This window comes from Rattus rattus, chromosome 17, assembly GCF_011064425.1.
Source record: "Rattus rattus isolate New Zealand chromosome 17, Rrattus_CSIRO_v1, whole genome shotgun sequence".
NCBI classification, from domain to species: domain Eukaryota; kingdom Metazoa; phylum Chordata; class Mammalia; order Rodentia; family Muridae; genus Rattus; species Rattus rattus.
In genome coordinates this window covers 40,763,406-40,780,321 of record NC_046170.1, presented here as the reverse complement: position 1 = coordinate 40,780,321, position 16,916 = coordinate 40,763,406, and the positions used below count along the sequence as shown (strand labels likewise).

The 16,916-nt window shown below is 54.1% G+C and overlaps 2 protein-coding genes across 2 annotated transcripts; both read right to left on the bottom strand.

Annotated features, from left to right (window-relative positions):
- Window positions 1-240: 240 nt before the first annotated feature.
- Window positions 241-1,266, bottom strand: Foxl1 (forkhead box L1). Its single transcript, XM_032888080.1, has one exon. The coding sequence runs from the start codon at window positions 1,264-1,266 to the stop codon at window positions 241-243; it is 1,026 nt and encodes a 341-aa protein (XP_032743971.1).
- An 8,824-nt stretch (window positions 1,267-10,090) lies between these two features.
- On the bottom strand, window positions 10,091-12,779 carry Foxc2 (forkhead box C2). Its single transcript, XM_032887785.1, has one exon. It carries the CDS (start codon window positions 12,374-12,376, stop codon window positions 10,892-10,894), a length of 1,485 nt encoding a protein of 494 aa, XP_032743676.1. The 5' UTR covers window positions 12,377-12,779; the 3' UTR covers window positions 10,091-10,891.
- Window positions 12,780-16,916: the final 4,137 nt, after the last annotated feature.

Sequence of the window (16,916 nt, the reverse complement as noted above, 5' to 3'; positions counted from 1 at the left end):
GCTGAGAGTGCGGCAAACACGTCCTCTAGGACCGGTCTTTTAAATCTGCAAAGCTACCGGTGTATGGTTCAGTCATAATCGGAGAAAGCAGATGGATGTGGCCTCTCAGTGCACCGAGTTTGGCCCGCAGCTCCAAACCCACAATCTCTGCCAGGGCAGAGACCAGGGCGACTTCGCCCACAGGCATTGGCTCGCTGGAGGTGGGGGATCGCAGGGCGGGGAAGAAGCTGCTAATCCGCCTTAGTGGAAGCGAAGCACCGTGGCCTCCGGAACCTGCAGAGGAAAATAAGAAAGGAAAGGAATCCCCAGCTGGGAAAAGCCGCCCTGGACGTGCGGGTCAAACACCAGCGAAGCGTTGAAGGGAGGCGGTAGGCCGGAGGAGGCGGTCAGCAGAGAGGAGCCCAGCGCGCCAGGCAAGGGCTTAGAGATCCCCGGTGCTTCAGCCCCTGAGGCCGGCTTTGGCCTCACGGCCAAGATGCTGTCGATGCTGAAACTCTTTGACTTGGAACCTTTGGGGGAGCCGCTGGGGGCGGGGCGCAGAGAGGACCCCAGGTGGTGTACGGGGTAGTGTACGGGGCGCTCCAGCTGGCCGCTCGCCACTGCTCCTGCGTCCTGGATTGTGCGGTCCGCGTCGGGGTCCCGGAGCTCAGGGCCAGGCCAGGGAAGCAGCGCCGACCGCGCGGTGCCTCCCGCCGCCGGGGACTGGGAGCGATCCGGCTCGTGCATCGGGCGTGCAGTGGCCAGGTTCGGGGACCCTACGTCGCAGCCCACCTCAGACTCCGGCGGCTCGACCCGGGTGCGCTTGGCCTCTGGGGAACCCGCGGCGGGTTTGGGCTTCCTCTTCCTGCGCCGGTAATTGCCGTTCTCAAACATGTCCAAGCAGCGGGGGTCCAGGGTCCAGTAGCTGCCCTTGCCCGGCCGCCCCTTCTCACGTGGCACTTTCACGAAGCACTCGTTGAGCGACAGGTTGTGGCGGATGCTGTTCTGCCAGCCTTGGCGGTTGTCGTGGTAGAACGGGAAGCGATCCATGATGAACTGGTAGATGCCGTTCAGTGTGACCCTCTGCTCGGGAGCGTCCTGGATCGCCATGGCTATAAGCGCGATGTAGCTGTAGGGCGGCTTCTGCGGGGGCTCGACGCGGCCCGGGCCGGCCAATGCAGTCGCAGGGGCGAAGGCCAGGGGCAGCCCGGGCCTCTCAGGGCTGTACACGTACAGCAGCGGCGAGGCTGCCAGAGCGGCCAGCGGGGGACTGAAGAGGTGGCTCATGGCGACCGCAGCCTCTCTCTGTTCCACCGGGAAGTCCTAGGGACTTTGCCCTGCGCCAGGGCCCTCCTGGGGAGCCCTCCGTGCGTCTGCCCTGCGATCTGCCGCTCTCCCCAGCCGCTGCGCGCTCTGTCCCTTCTTCATGGCTTTAAAAATGTTAAATAATTGTTGTAAGTTTGCTATTATGTGTTGACTTAGCGCTGGAAAATAAATTGTCTATGATAAACAGTCCTTGTGTTCTCAGCCCACCCACATTAATTAAAATTTCATTGCTGAAAATCTCCCAGCTCTTCTCTCCACGTGTCTTTTTGATACCAGCCAATCGGTTTCGGGACTAGTCTTCATTTGTTTATAGAATTAGTCTGTTGATAAGTCCGCCCACCCAAGTTGAATCAAGCTGTGTTTATTTGGAAAAATTTCCGGGCACCCAATATATAAACGCACTGATCTGATGTTTGAAATACCACGTCCACCCCTTGACGCTGTAAGCACACAGTCAGCGAGGCAGGATGTGGAGGGACGGATGGCTCTCCCCAAGCTGGGTCTGCTAGGCCAAGAAGGAAGGATGGAGATGGGGGGGGGCAAAGGGGTTCACTGTAATCTGGTCTTGGGGATCCTCCCACAAAAGATCTTTTATTTCCTCAAGCTTAATTGGCAGTGTAGAGACAGCACCCCCTTCTGCATTTCGGGAACTGGGAAGACACTAGACACACCCCCCACGGAGTAGCGCACTCCCTAGGGGACTACTGTCCCAGAGGCCCCACCTAACGGGGCTCTTGGAGACTCAAATGAGTGGATCTCAGTGGTCAGCCTTTTCTGAGGGGGAGCAGACAGCTCTGGAAAGCTGTGGATGGGCGGAGTACCTGGTCCCTACCTTGGCCGCAGGGCTGAAGAATGCCAAACAACTCCCCTTAGAAAGAGCGGAGGAGGGGCGGAAACAAGGTCCCTTGGTCTGGCAAAGGTTGCTAGCAAGGCATACCGTATGGGGGTGGGGGGGTAGCGGGGGAGGGTGGCAGCTGGCTGGGAGCTGGTGTTCGTGAATGTGGGTCTTTAGCTCCATACTCTGTACTTTCCTGTTTATAACAAGGAGGGGGGTTACAACAGCTTTACAAGTGTGCACAGCTGCTTGGTGATTACATGAAGCATTTGTAAAGCCTGCATGCTGGTCCCACCCACCCACCCACCCAGGGGTGTAAGCATCCCCCACCCGTCTCGTTTTACATTTACGTCCAGCTTTGAATCCAAACTCCCTGAATGGCGACGGTTCCAAAAGGGGTATCTCTCCAAGGGGCCTCCCTCCTGCGGGGTAGGGATGCAGGTTAACCTCGAGTGACCAGTCTCTATTCATGATGTCTGCACGAGAGTGTTCTTTGAAAGTGGAAACTGTGTCAAGATCTGGGTTAGAAGCTAGCCCCCACCCCCTTCTCCAGTAACTTGCTAAAGAAGAAGGGAAGTGTTTGGTGGTGTGATGGGTAAAGAAATAGTCGCTGCCACCCACTGGAAGGGGAAGACACACTGAGGCTTGGACCAGTGGCTGGTACTCATATGGCCTCTGAATATGGAGAAGTGGAGTATCGATCTTCCTACTCCAAGGAGAGGAATTTAGAATATAGTCTTCGCGTTTAAGATGTCCTAGCATCCCACCACCGCAAAGAAGCCAGCAAGGGACCAGAAAAAATTTTGCTTCTGCTTAGAAAAACAAAAACAAACAAACAAACACACACACACACACCGATTTTGGTGAGAGGTGGGCCTGTGTTAGGGTCCAGCCCTCCTCGATTCTATCTCCGTCTATGGTTTCAACATTTCTAACCTGAGTCCAGCAGGCAGCTCTGGCTACTGACCTAGGTCCTGGGGAGCGATTGATGCCCAGAGGGTCGGAGTGTGTTTCTCGCGGAAACCCAGCCTTTATCCCAGAATGCCCCTCTAATTCTGGGATGAACGGTGTGAGCAACCTCACCTTTGCAACCGGTTCCCTCGCTTCTGCACTCCCTTTAGCAGACCCAGACCCAGAGGTAAGCAACTGTGACTGTAAAACTCCCTCCCCCACCTCAGCAGTCCCCGCCAATCCCAGAGCTCTCAGTCTAGCGGGCACCCTCGGCCGGTCCGAAAGGCGGGCCCTGCTACGCTGTCCGGGCGCCTCTTCCAAACCCTAAGGCATTTCTGAACTCTAGTCTCAAGAATAAACACCGCCCACTTTAGGCGTGGGCTGGTTGCCGGCGAAGACACGCCCTGCAGGTGGGCGGGGCACAAACCGTAAAGGGGGAAACGTTTAGAAACCTCCAGTGGACTTGCACCAGCAGTTTGGAGGCGCAGGGCCTGCAGTTGGCAGCGTCCGCAGGGGCCTGGAGCTGGTGCACTCGGTCCGGCTCCGGGCGCTGTGTGAAGCCTGGGCTCTCGGATGACACTGAGCTTTACTTAGCCCTAGAGGGCCTGCTCTGGGGCGACCCTCGCACAGAGGCACAGTCCAGCCTTTCCGGGGACTGCGACGCAGAGGACCGGAGTCCGGGAGTCTAGGAGCGGATGCGCCCTCGTGCGGAAGCTTAGTCTTCTGAACGCCGACCTGGTTGGGTGGGGGAGCCAGGGAGGAGTGGGTGTTGCCGAGAAGAGAAGGGGTTCTAAGCAGGTTCCTTAAGTATCCAACCCCCATAACCGCGCGCGCGTGCACACAAACACAGAGGAGGGGGTTTCTATGTATTGGGAAGTCAGTTGGAGGCAGCCACCTCCCTTCCAGGAGAAGAACCCCATGCTTCTCAGACCAGACACTAGGGAGCAGAAATGGGCAGTGGTTTCTGCGTGGGATGACAGCCACACAGTCCCATTACCGGAACAAAGCGGATGTGCTCTCCCTCCCAGAGATTATGAGGAGGAGACAGGCCCTTCAAGACTCAGCATGAGAGCTAGGGTCTTCTCCCACTGCCCCCCAAGGCACACCCAGAACAAAGCAGGCCCATCTGTATTCTCCCAGTGACCTCAATTCTTTTTCCATTCAGGAGCACTGGGCCTCTGATCTTACCTACTGTACTGTGTTTGGATTCGGGACTCTGGACGAGTCACCTTAATGACAACGTAAAACCCATTAGATGCTGGGGTGGTGGTGGCAGCAGCAGCTGATTTCAGATCTAGAGCAGAATGTGGGGGTGGGGCCTGCCTCTCTGGCCTTTAGGGAGTTCACAGGCTCAAGGCACCTGCTAAATGAAGCCACCTTCTTTCTCCCACAGGATTAATAATAAATGACATAAATGACACAACATGGAATTCTTTATGCTCTCCTGTCACTCTCCAAGAGAGCACAGACAAACTCAGACAGTCCGTATTCTATCTGTTGCATTAATAACTTTTTTTTTTTTGGTTCTTTTTTTCGGAGCTGGGGACCAAACCCAGGGCCTTGCGCTTCCTAGGCAAGCGCTCTACCACTGAGCTAAATCCCCAACCCCACATTAATAACTTTTTAAGACTTATTTTAAAGCCGGGTGGTGCACATCTTCAATCCGAGCACTCGGGAGGCAGAGGCAGGCTTATCTCGGGTAGTTCGAGGCTAGCCCAGTCTACACAGAGAAACTCTGTGTTGGGGGGGTTGGGGAGGAGGGGACTGTGGACAGAGCATCATGACTAAAGTGTACTGAGCCCCAGTGTGCGCTGTGTGATTGTGTGAGGTGTTTGTATTAAATCATTTCACCCCTACAACGAAGAAGCCTTGAGCATCTTGCCACAGCTACTCGGGAAGCTGAGGCAGGGCGATCCCACATTCAAGGCCTGTCTGGGCTGCACAGTGAGTTCATGTCAAGTTGGCTAACTCAGTGAAACCCACTCTCAAATTTAATTTTAAAAAAGGAAATTAGGAGTGGGAGGGGTGGGTATCGCTCAGCCGCTACAATGCTCGAATAGCATTCAGGAAGTCTACATAAATCAGACACACTGGGCTTATGCCAGCAATCTCAGCATCTAAGTGATAGAAGAGGAGGGTCACAAGTTCAAAGTCCATCCTCGGGTACATGGTGAGTTTGGGGTTAACCTAGGCTACATGAAGTCCTGTCTCAAAAAGGAAGGGCTGGAGCTGGAAAGAGGACTCCTTGGCTAAGAGCGCTTATTCTGAAGGAGTCTGGCTCTCAGCACCCACACAGGGTGGCTCACAAGCTAGTAACTCTGGCTCCAAGGACAGAACGGAAGAGTAATAAATGACATTTTAAATAAAGGGGCTGTCGGGAGAGTAATGTGACACGTGTCCAGCCTGTGAGAAACCCTGGATTCAAATCTCAGTGATAGACAGACAGACAGACAGACACAGACACACACACACACACACACACACACACACGTGCATACGCACAAAAAATTTAAAGGAGAAACATTTGTTATTCCCATTTTTAGACCAAGAAACTGAGGCTCAGCGTGTTAACTTAGCTCTCCCACAGAGACCTATCCCACAGACAGGGTCAAAATCACATTACAACTGACACCCTGTATGTGGCACTCAGGACTCCTGTGAAAGATCCCTCCCTAACCCTCTCAGTCTATGTGAAAGACAAACCTGAAGTACCCACCCATTCCACAGAGCATGAAACTGAGACTAAGCCACAGAGAACTCCCCAACTACTGCTGGCTGGTTTGTCCTCAGAGTTGGAAAGAGGGAGGTGCTTAGGTGTCCTCAGGAGGATGAGGAAGAGCAGAGGGGGAAAGGAATGGGAGAAGTATGCAGCCCAGTGTTGGGGGCCTTGGGTCACCCCTAAATCCTCACTTACAAACATGGAAGGCTTTCTGCTCTTCCCCCTTCCCCTTTGGAAAGGGCCGAGCAGAGAGGAGTGTCTGCCCCTTCCCGGGGTGTGTAGGTGGGAGTGGGGTCTGAAGAAAAGAGAGGCTGGGTCAGCTGATGCTATGTGGGGCCAGGGAGCAGAGCAGGGGTTTCCAAATGACATTTATTTATAGAGCACCTTGTTCCCAGTGAGGATGGGAAGGTCCCCAAGGCGGGCCTCCCGTGCGCGTCCAAGTCCACTACCCCACCCAAAGCCATCCAGATGGGCAAGATACATGGTGGGCATCCCTCTGAGAGGCCGACAGAGTTAGAGTTGGAACTGACCCCATCATAACTCTATTTCACAGTCCTAAGAAATATCACCTAAGAAACTGGCCCCAGAGCTTGAGGGAATGGGATGAAGTTATGGAGCCTGGAATGTTGCTGGGCTTCAACTGCAGACAGATTCCCGGGGAGGCAGAGTGCCTGGGGAATAGCCAGGCACTCTGGGCTGGAAGGCCAAGGCTGTCTGACGGCCATCCAGGCTTCTCGGACGAAGTGGCCAGAGGCTGAAGTCCGGAAAACACAAGGCAGAACAGGGCAGGTCAAAACCTCCCGCTACCGAGCCCTACCTCTTTGTAACTCGGAGTCTGTGCCTCCGCTACTGCCCCTCCCGACTCTGTACGCCCTCACGGCCCGAGGATGAATTTGAACACTTAGAAAGATAGACACCCCCCAAAAGACAAGGCTCCACAGAAGAACAATACCCGCGTGTCTTTCTGCTACCATCCCTGCACAGGGGTATTGAAAGGAAGGCCGGTGTACATTAAAGGTGTATAGCATCTTCCCAGGCACTGTACCCAGCGAAGGCCGGCGGCCGCCAACCTCCTAATACTCTGGAAGCCCGCTAGCCCACTTCTTTGCAAGCCTGTCTCAGAAAAGCAAACATTTCAAAGGCCTTGGCTATGGAGGGCAGGAGAGAAAGGGGGGCAGGGAGTGCTTCTTGAGAGTTTGGGAAAGCATTTCAAATATTCAGAGCGGGGTGGCTCTGGGAGGGGTGGAGGTGGCGGGAGATGGTTCTGGCCCAGTCCGGTACTCCACCTGAATCGGAAATCGGACTTCAGGTGTCTCCATTCCTTGCTGAGCCACCGGCTGACCCATCTTCGGGCCACCACCGACCTGACCTTGGGAGTGAACAGACAGTGGCAGGTGGCACAGCAGTATGGGACAGTTTTGGGGATCCTTCTCAAGACCTAGTCCTGTGCTGGCTGTGACACATTGTCTATACATCTTTATTTATACTTGTCTGTTTTGGTTTACAGCAAAGTTGGAGATTTCCGCTGCCCCCTCCTACCTGTGGATTTGGGAGCAAGAACAAGGGGTGAAGGAGAAGACATCAGCCAACAGACCTCTATGGCAGGGAGGGCACTGGAATGTCCTTTCCACACTGTTCACCAGCCTTTCCCAGATCCAGGCAGGAGAGCCACAGGGGAGAGGACCCTGAAGGGTCCACGAGGCAAGCACAGGTACCCCCCCACCTCAGATGAACCCTTCCTTTTCAACTGCTTCTAACCTTTGACCTTCATTTACCTCAGTAAAAGGGGGTTAAGAATGACGAACTGGTCAGTCTCAGGATCCCTGGTGATGCCAGGCGACTAGGGTTCATGCTTTAAGATGTCAGTTGAACTCCCAGTTGGACACATCCTAGACCAAAGTCTTCCTCAATTTTTCATTCGACTCGGTGGTAGGCCACCGGAGCCAGAGAGTGAGGGCTGTGGATCCAAGCTGGTTTGGGGAGAGGTCCGGGCAGGGACTTCACTAGCAAGCACTTCCTGAAAATTTCGGCCTAAGAAGGCAATGGTGGAGCAACGTTCCCTCCAGCCAAAGTGCCTGAGTCCGGAGCGATCACCTTTCCTGGATCCGTCTTCGAAACTGGACTGTGTTTGATCAGTGCACCTGGTTAAGGCCAGCCAGCACTTGGGACAAAACCACATGAAGGTTTCCGCCAGTTTCTCTGGGTTTGCTTTCGTTTTTACCTGCCGTATCTTTGTGATTGGCCCAGCCCCATCGTCTTCTTGAGCAGTGGTTATCAGACAAGGCTGTGTTCAGTGAAGAGCAGAATCACCCTGGCAGAGGCTGCCCTAGGTGGGCACTCCAGGACTTCCATCTCGGAACTCCTTGCCCCTTTTTCCTGGAATGCTCTGGACTGGACTTGCCAGCACAGAGCCAAGAACAACCAGTGTCCCCGTACAACTTTTAGTCCAAAGAGTATCCAGCTTTCAATAGTGGCTGTAGCGACCCCCAATATTGTGGCCCCACCATGCCTCCTTGCAGCTGGCTGGGTGTGTGTTGGGGGGCAGCAGATTCTGTTTTATCTGGAGTGGACCTGAAGCCCCTAATCTTCAGGTGCCAAAGGCTGGGCCAAGCTGGGTTGCTAGCACGTGAGCTCAGAGTAAACCTTAGGAATCTGACCTTCTGGTAACTATCCTTCTCCTCCTTGATTGCCCTGAGGAAGCAACGCCCTAAGAAACAACTTTTCCCAGGGCCGCGTTTGAAAGCCCTTGAGTAGGGCCTGTTCCGGGGGCTTTTCTCTAAGCTACCTACTCCAGAATGGCCCTCTGTAAAAAAACTTCTGCACACATCACCTCCTTTCCTTCCCTGGGACAGTCAGAAGGCACCAGGAGTTCTGAATCTTAAGATGGGGGCAGGCTTTCAGGGAGGCACCGAAAACATCTGGGGAAGCAGAGAAGACAGCTGGCTTGGAAGCAGCTCACTTCTCCTGGGGCAAGAGGTTTGAAGAGAGCCATGCAAAATGAAACCAGCGTTGGGAGGGGACCAGAGATCTTCCGATCCCTTCCTAAGCTAACTGCTCTGCTCAGGAACCAAGATATACCTGGCCTGTCCCCCTCCACCGCACCCCAGTTCAGCCCTCAGTTTCCCCACTTCATGGAAGGTCGCGGACCGCATTCTGGCACTGCAGGTGGAGAGATTGTCTTATATACACAGGGAACATTATCAGAATTTGAACCTCCCGTAACTCTATTTCAAAACAGAACAGATATAAAACTTGCAGTTTTAACAGTAACACGATATACGTGTTACAGTGGCCACCACTGAGCTTAGCAGATGACCTGCAAAGTCCCCCCTTCCCCTCTGGCCAACATGCTCTGTGTAGAAATAACTTCCATGAGCACGGTACAGGTTACCGACTGGGGTGAAAATCCGTGACACACGCCTAAAGTCCAACACACAGGCCTGCGATAGGTAAGAAAGAGACAACCCCCAGGTACATTTAGCAAGGTCTGTCCCCATCTACTGTCCTTTCTTTACTTCTTTTTTTAAAAAGAAATGAGATATCAGAATCAAAAGGAAAAATAGTCTCCCTGTTATTTAGCATACTGAAAACCAGAGCACTAAAATACCGTGCTCTTGAGAGGGCACGGTGGCCTTTCTACTACAACTGGGCTGAATATTTAAAGCCCAAATTGAGATATAAATCAGACTGAAATTCACTTCTAATCTGATCCCATAGTCAGCCCTTAAATACCAGAGACCAACCCTCTTCGCCTCTGGCTGGCACGCTTAAAGCCCCAACGGGGGCAAGAAGTCCGCATCTAAGGAACTGGAGGGAGCATACGACTCACCCAGGCTCCGGCTATGTTGTGGTTAGCAAGCTGCAGACCGTTTGTCCTTTCTCTGTTTCTCCCCTAAACAGAGGACAGCTGGACACCGAGAGAGACAGAGTGACACCATTTTGTTTTGACAATTGGTAACAGTTTTCTGCATCCCCCCCCCACACACACACCAAAACACTTTGTTAACAGGCCAGCTTGTTACCCTCAGGCAACCCTGTCCATGTGTGGAGGGAGAACAGTTTCTCAGATTGCCTTGAGCAAAAAGGAAAAAAAAAATCCCAGGATGGGATATTTCAACAAACCAAGAACCCTTTCTATTACTAAATGAGAGCTCGTTCCATTGTCCTGTGATCTGTATACGAATTCAAGTACCAGGCCACCTGCGCCGTAAAAATAATCACAACTGGGTTTACTACAACTTCCTTTTGAAAATTCAAGGACACAAAGACACCATCGGAACTTTGGGCAGAAGAACAACGTGGGTTTATTTTAAGGTAAATACAACACTGAGATCACAGAAGACAAACACAGATGAAGTTGAAATTTTAAAGTCTCTTTGTGTGTTTTAGGAATACTCCAGATGGCGTCTACTGTACAAAGCCATGCGCTTCCTAAATAAAAAGTATCCAATACTTAATTTCGTTATCCAACAACAACAAAAAAATAAATTATTTTCTTGTTTTGTAAAAGACCTTCATTTGGGGCGGAAACCTATTTTATTATGGTACTGTGGGGAGAAAAGACCCACACAGGTTTCTTGAATTCAATTTGGCAGTAACAGTTGGGCAAGATGAAACCTTATCCAGTGGACACAACTTTAAATATTATATTAAAGGCTCTGGGTAACAACGAACTCGCCTGGTTACAAATCCGCACTCGTTTACAGAAGGCACCTTATCCGGAGAGACCTCTTGAGCCCGGGGAGAGTCTCCACAGAAGTCATTAGGGGGTCCCTGTGGGGTTTGGTCCATAAACCAATCTATTAAAACCCCAAGGGGAGCAGGCGCAGCATCCGGGCAGGGAAAGGGAATTTAAAAAAAAAAAAAATCGGTATTTCGTTTGGCTGTGCTGCATCCCCGTTAGAGGGACTCTCTGGGATCTCAAACTGAGCTGCGGAGAAGTTACCTGCGAGATGCACGGAGCTCTCTGCTCCCGGGTCTGGGAGAGGGGCGCGTTCGGTCGCTTTTTGCGGCTCTGTCGAAGAAGGTCCCATGGGGAGGCGAAGCCGGTGCGGGCCTGGGGCTGGAGCGGACTGGACGCCTTAATATTTGGTGCAGTCGTAGGAGTAGGGGGCAGCATGGCGGTAGAGGGACGGCGTAGCTCGGTAGGGCAGCTGACAGCTCGCATTGCTCACCTGGGACTCCCCGAGGGTCGAGTTGTCCAGTCCTAGCCGGTGCGAGTTGAACATCTCCCGGACATTGGGGAAAGTTTGCTGTTGGGTCGCGAACGTGTGGCCGGGGAGGTGGCTCAGGTCCCCGCCGTGGTTCAGATACCAGGAGGTGGCCTGGGTGGCCGGCTGCGGCGCGGGAGGGGGCTGCGGGGCGGGCGGCGGCGCCTGCGGGTGGAGGTGGCTGTGATGCTGGTGGTGGTGGCCCGAGGCCCCCAACGCACCCTCCTGACCCGCTGCGAGGTTGAGGGCGCCGAGCGGGGAGCCGGGGCCGCTCGGGTGGTCCGACAGAGCCTCGTCCAGCGCGGGCGGAACGCACACGTGCGCGGGCCGCTCGGCCCCGGTGTACAGACTCATAGCCCGCATGCTGCACTGGTAGCCCGCGGAGCCCGCAGCCTCCAGGCCCTGCGCGCACGGTTGTGCGTAAGCGGCTGGTGGAGCTGCCGCGTATGGCAGCGCCAGCGGTGGCACCACCAGGCCGGCGCGCGCGGCCGCTGGGCTCAGATCGCCGCCCGGAGGCGACGTGCGCAGCGTCATGATGGTCTCCACGCTGAAGCCGGGCAGCCCGTTGGGCGCGGCGGCGTGGTGCTCGGGCAGCGAGCCGTCTGGGGAGCCCGCAGGCGTGGAGGCTGAGCTGCGGGGACTGGCTTGCAGCGCGCCCTCGGGACTCAGCGTCTCCACCTTGGTGATGACCGGCAGCGCGGGTGACGCCGCCTCGCTCTTGACCACCACTTTCTTCTCGGCCTCCTTGGGCCCGTCAGCTACCGGGGTCCCTGTCGGGGCGCCTTTGGCCGAGGCAGGGGGCGGCTCCTTGAGGTGGGCCCGCTCCTCCTTATCCTTGGGCACGTCCTTCTTCTTGAAGCGCCGCCGCCGCCGCAGGAAGCTGCCGTTCTCGAACATATTGTAGGAGTCCGGGTCGAGCGTCCAGTAGCTACCTTTGCCTGGCTTCTTGTCATCGCGCGGCACCTTCACGAAGCACTCGTTGAGCGACAGGTTGTGGCGGATGCTGTTCTGCCAGCCCTGCTTGTTCTCGCGGTAGAAGGGGAAACGGTCCATGATGAACTGGTAGATGCCGTTCAGGGTGATCTTCTTCTCCGGCGCGTTCTGGATCGCCATGGTGATGAGCGCTATGTAGCTGTAGGGCGGCTTCACCAGGTCCTTGGGCGCCGCGGGCTGGTGGTGGTAGGGCGCGTAAGAGCGGCCCATGCCGGCGCCGTACTGCTCCGGGTGGCCGGAGTAGACGCCCATGGGGCTGGCCATGCCGCCGTAGCTGCCCGCCGCCCGGTAGTAGTTTTGCTCGCTCAAGTAGGGTACCACTCCCAGGGCGTTGGGGTCCGACACCGAGTAGCGCGCCTGCATGCTGCGTCCCAGACGCCCGGCCGCCGCCTGCGCGCACCGACTGCGGCCCGCGGGGAGCGAGGCCCGGAGCAAGAGAGCAGGAAGGGACGGAGCGATGCGGGCAGCCCCGGCTCGGGGCAGCCTCGCGGGCCACGCGCGCTGGCGCTCGGGTTCAGCCGACCGGGCGGATCAGCATCCTGGAGGGCGCACCCCGGGCGGCCCGGCTGGCCGCGCGCTCTCGGACCGGCGGATGGAAGCCCTGAGCTGGCGGCACAGACGCCACGCGCGACCGTGGAGCTAGACCAGCCCTTCGGAGTGCTAGAAAAGGAGACAGCGGCTCTCGGGGCTCCGCCAGGAGAACGGCAGCCCACAGTGTCCGCGAGTCCGGAGAGGCTGCGCGGCCGAGCCCGGAAAAAGAAGCAAAGTCCCTTTTAGGGATTGGGAAAAGTTTCAAAAGTCTTCTGGCTCAAAGCGAGTTTTTACTTTCTTCAGGCCGCGCCCCCTCCAGGAAGTTTGCACCAATCATCTGGCAGCTCTGGGAAGGATGGCACCAATCAGAACGAGGAGCGCCTGAATCCGTCGGCTCTAAGACCCAGCTGCTCTTAGCCAGCTTGCCCCCCCAACCCCAGCTCAAGTTAACCTGAGGACTTTTAAAAATGAGTTACATCTTATTAAATTTTATTTTATTATCACATTTTGTTTAACGAGACCACGTGCCCAGAGCAAAAAATAAAAACCCGTTCCTTTGCAAAACAAAAAGACGATTAGTTTGAAATACAAAATTGAATTGATGGAAGTTGGGCGAAGATCTGCCCCCAAGACCTTGTAAGTAAGAAAGAGCCTGGAGATTTTTTTTTATTATTATTGGGTGAAAAGGCGAATAATTAGATTTATTAATTATCGAGGCCTAGTTGTAATGGGTTCAGAGCAAATGGACTGAGCGTGTAGGGCCTGTTGATCGCAGTGGTGAATAATCCTAGGGACGTTTCCAGGTCGGAGTGTTGAGGAAGAGCCCACAAAGGAGGCCGGGTTGTAGAATTCGGTTCCTCTCGCCTTCACGAGGGGGTCGGGCTGGGAAGGAAGGTTTGGTGAGAAAGCCAAGCCGGCAAGGTAACAGCTAAGGAACCATTGGTCCTCGCTCTTCACTGAGGCTTAGGTGATCGATCTGCGTCCCCAGCCCATTTCCTGGGGCTCGGGGAAGCGAGTGAACCTAACAACTGCTTTCCTAGTCTCCTCTCCCCACTCGTGCTCCCCACTCGTTCCGGCTGCTCTCCCTTCTCCCCACCTATGAAAGCACTGCCTGAAGGCAGCCAGCCCCCGGGAGCTGGTGTCTCCGTTGGTGTTGGGAGCCCCAGGCCTGCCTTCCACCCCCGGCTTCGCCGCTGGAGACGCAAAGGAGTGCGGCGCTGCGTGGCTTCCGACCCGCTTCCTTAGCCCGTGCTGGGCCCAACGAGGATCCCACTCTGCCGCCAGCGTCTTTGGGATCCTGTAAATTGACCATAGTTCAGGCTGTTTGTTTGAGTTTTGATTAGGTGAGTTGAGGATCAAGAGCTCCTTAGAGGGCCTGGTAGCTGAAGGATTTTTTCGTTGCCAGCCTTGCCGCACAGCGACACCGAGTTCCCCCGACCTTCAAGTTTGCTCCTTCCCTCTAGGAATCCCCGGGACAGTTTGTTTATTTGTGGACTGGTTATTTATTCCTTCAACACCTCCAGTCGTCATCGGATCCCTGCTCGTCCGCTTCCTCAGAAGCACTGAGAGGTCCCTACGGAAAGGCTCTATGCCTTGTAGAACCTTCTGGAAGTCGTTGGTCCGGTTGGGCAGGGAAGAAGGCGACAGATAAAACGTGTGTTTCAGCCTCTCTTCTTCTCCGACCCCCACCCCCCATCCCCACCGCCGTTAGATTTTCCACTAAAGGCTGTGAGAGATTAGAACTCCTTTTCAGCTTTGACGCGGTGAGGAGACTTTAGTGACATTACACACGGCTTAACATCAGAACAGCAAAATAAGCATTTATGCGTATTATCTTTGACTCGATGACCAGAATTTAAAGGAAAGGGCAGCACCGGGGCCCCTGACCTGGATGGAGTATCTTGGGAAACACATTTTTTGTGGCTGCTGTTCTGGATTCTTTTTTTGGCTAATTCCTCCTCTCCCCTTTAAATTCAAAATTAGGGTTCCCGGGCACAGGTCGGGAGTGGGGGCAGATCTGGGTAGGGGGTTAAGCCTTCTCTACTCTCATGGTCCCACTAAGAGTTATTGTACCGATGCCCCTAGTGTGTTTGTGTTCACTTTCAAAAAAAAAATGACTGTGACAGAAAATGTCTTGCCCCTCATGAAACGCGTGACAGGTAGTGTTGAGTTTTTCTTACGATGTTGCTGAAAATTCCACTCATTGATCGAGAAACACCCCCCTCCCCGGCCTCCGTGGGCTTCCTGCAGGGGCACAATTTACTCTGCTTTTATGAGGTGTGTGTGTGTGTGTGTGTGTGTGTGTCCCCGTTCATGTTAAACAGCCTTATCAAAGCAAGAGGCAGAAACTGAACGCCTCAGACTATGAAGTCTAAATTACCAAAGGCCACTTGCTGCCTGCGTATACCCAAATTGAAACCCAGTGTCTTCTTAAAAGAACATTGGTTTAATTCTCAGCTGTATCAACCCACACCCCCTCTCCGAAAGAAAGGGTGGGGGCTCCCGGAGAGGCTCAGAGAAGTTGTAGGGATGTCCCTTTGCTCTGGACCTGGGCTTCTCGCTTCTGTGGAGCACTGAGAGAGATGTTTGTTCCGGTTTCTAAAACGACACTTTGCACACGCACACCTGGACTTGGCAGGAACCAGGTCCTGGCTCCTGCAGCCTGCAGAGGCCTCAGCTCTCTAAGACTTGCTACATTCTTGCTTATTGCCTGTTCCTTCTCTTCCTTGTCTTGTTGTCAACGAGTCGAAGGCAAATCAGACCCCAGAGGGCCCTGTGTGTTTGCCAAATAATAAGCGATGAAAAGGGCAGGGAGGTGCCTCCCCCGCTTCCCGCCCGCCCTTCTTCCTCCGCAGGCGTCTCGGCTTCATCACCTGGAGGCGCTGGGCGAATACTCCGTGGGTGATGGTGCCATCTTGAGGCCGGTTGTGGAACTACAACAGAAAGGGGTAGAGGAGGAGCGAGGGAAGACAGACAGGTTTGGTTCTAATGAAGTTGCTGACACCTTGTGGACACGACGACGCTTTGCACTGCAAGAATAAAGCCTGAGAGACCCAGGAAGAAGGTGCCTGGAACTTGGCTTACAAAAAGTCATTTTCCGAATGATGGGACTCTGGCCAGCTCGAGCGTGGCAAACATGTCTCTGGTAAGACTTACCCTTCTCTCTCATTCCCTCTGCCTGGCTAAAAACCGTTAAACTACATTCCTAAAGCTAGCCCTGAAGGCCTATTCCCTTATATGGCCACTTCCTCCTCCCGAGTCTGACTACCAAGGTCCAGATAGCAAAGTACTGAAGTCGTGCCATCAGAAGTCCCTGTTCGTTCACCTAATTAACATGCCCAGTCAAAACATCCTAGCCCGTTCTAACACAGGACTCCATTTTTTCCTCTTCTTTAAAGTTATACCCGCAAGGTCATTGACTGCTGTTTCTCTGCCTGAGTCAGAAAGCAGCCACTTTAGCCTTTCTTCTCCACCCGGTAAAGGATTTCTTTGCGAAAACAGGTGTTTGGGGGCGTGGTTTATACCTAATCTGGGGTCCAGGAGGCCGCCCCCACTGGCAGGAGTCTCTTTCACTGAAGCTTTGCCATGTGTCCAGGCTGAGAGACAGAAACATCTTCAAGACTTCTGGAAGTTTGCAGAGAAGCAAGGAGGTTCTCCCCATGGATGGTTAGAAAGCCTGGTTCACCTCACAGGGTTGTCGAACAAATTGGCTACTCCCTGCTGAGGTGTGTGGTGGGGGAGAGCTGGGAAGTTGTTCGGATATGTGCTGAAAGGCTGGGTCTGGAGATTTCTGCTTTCCAGCCCCAGCCTGGACCAAAGCAGACAAGCTAGAAGCAGATTTTGTTCTCAACTCTTTGTGCAGCATCCCCTGGGCCCAGGAGATGCCTTCAGTTTTTGGAACCAGATAGCAGAAGAGTCCCAGGTTCCCAAAGGCTACTTGAGATCTGACCTGTGAGTTAGATCCCTTCCCATGGAGACAGGGTCTTGCTACGTAGACCAGGCTGGCTTGGAACTCACAGTGGTACACCTGGTTTTGTTTTCTGGGTGCTAGGATTAAACGTGCACACCACGCCCCGGCATCAGAGTTGCTATTAGTTGTTTGATTGGTTGATTGATTGAGACAGCATTTCTCTTGTGTCTGTGTAGCCCTGGCTGCTCTGGAACTCTCTGTAGACCAGGCTGGTCTCATACTTAGAGATCTGCCTGCCTCTACCTTCTGAGTGCTGGGACTAAAATGTGTGCTACCACCACCTGGCCTCAGTGCTATTTTCTTTCGGATTATTTATTTGTTTGTTTGTTTATTTAATGTATGTGAGTACACTGTTGTCTAGAAGAGGGCATCAAATCCCATTACAGATGGTTGTGAGCCACC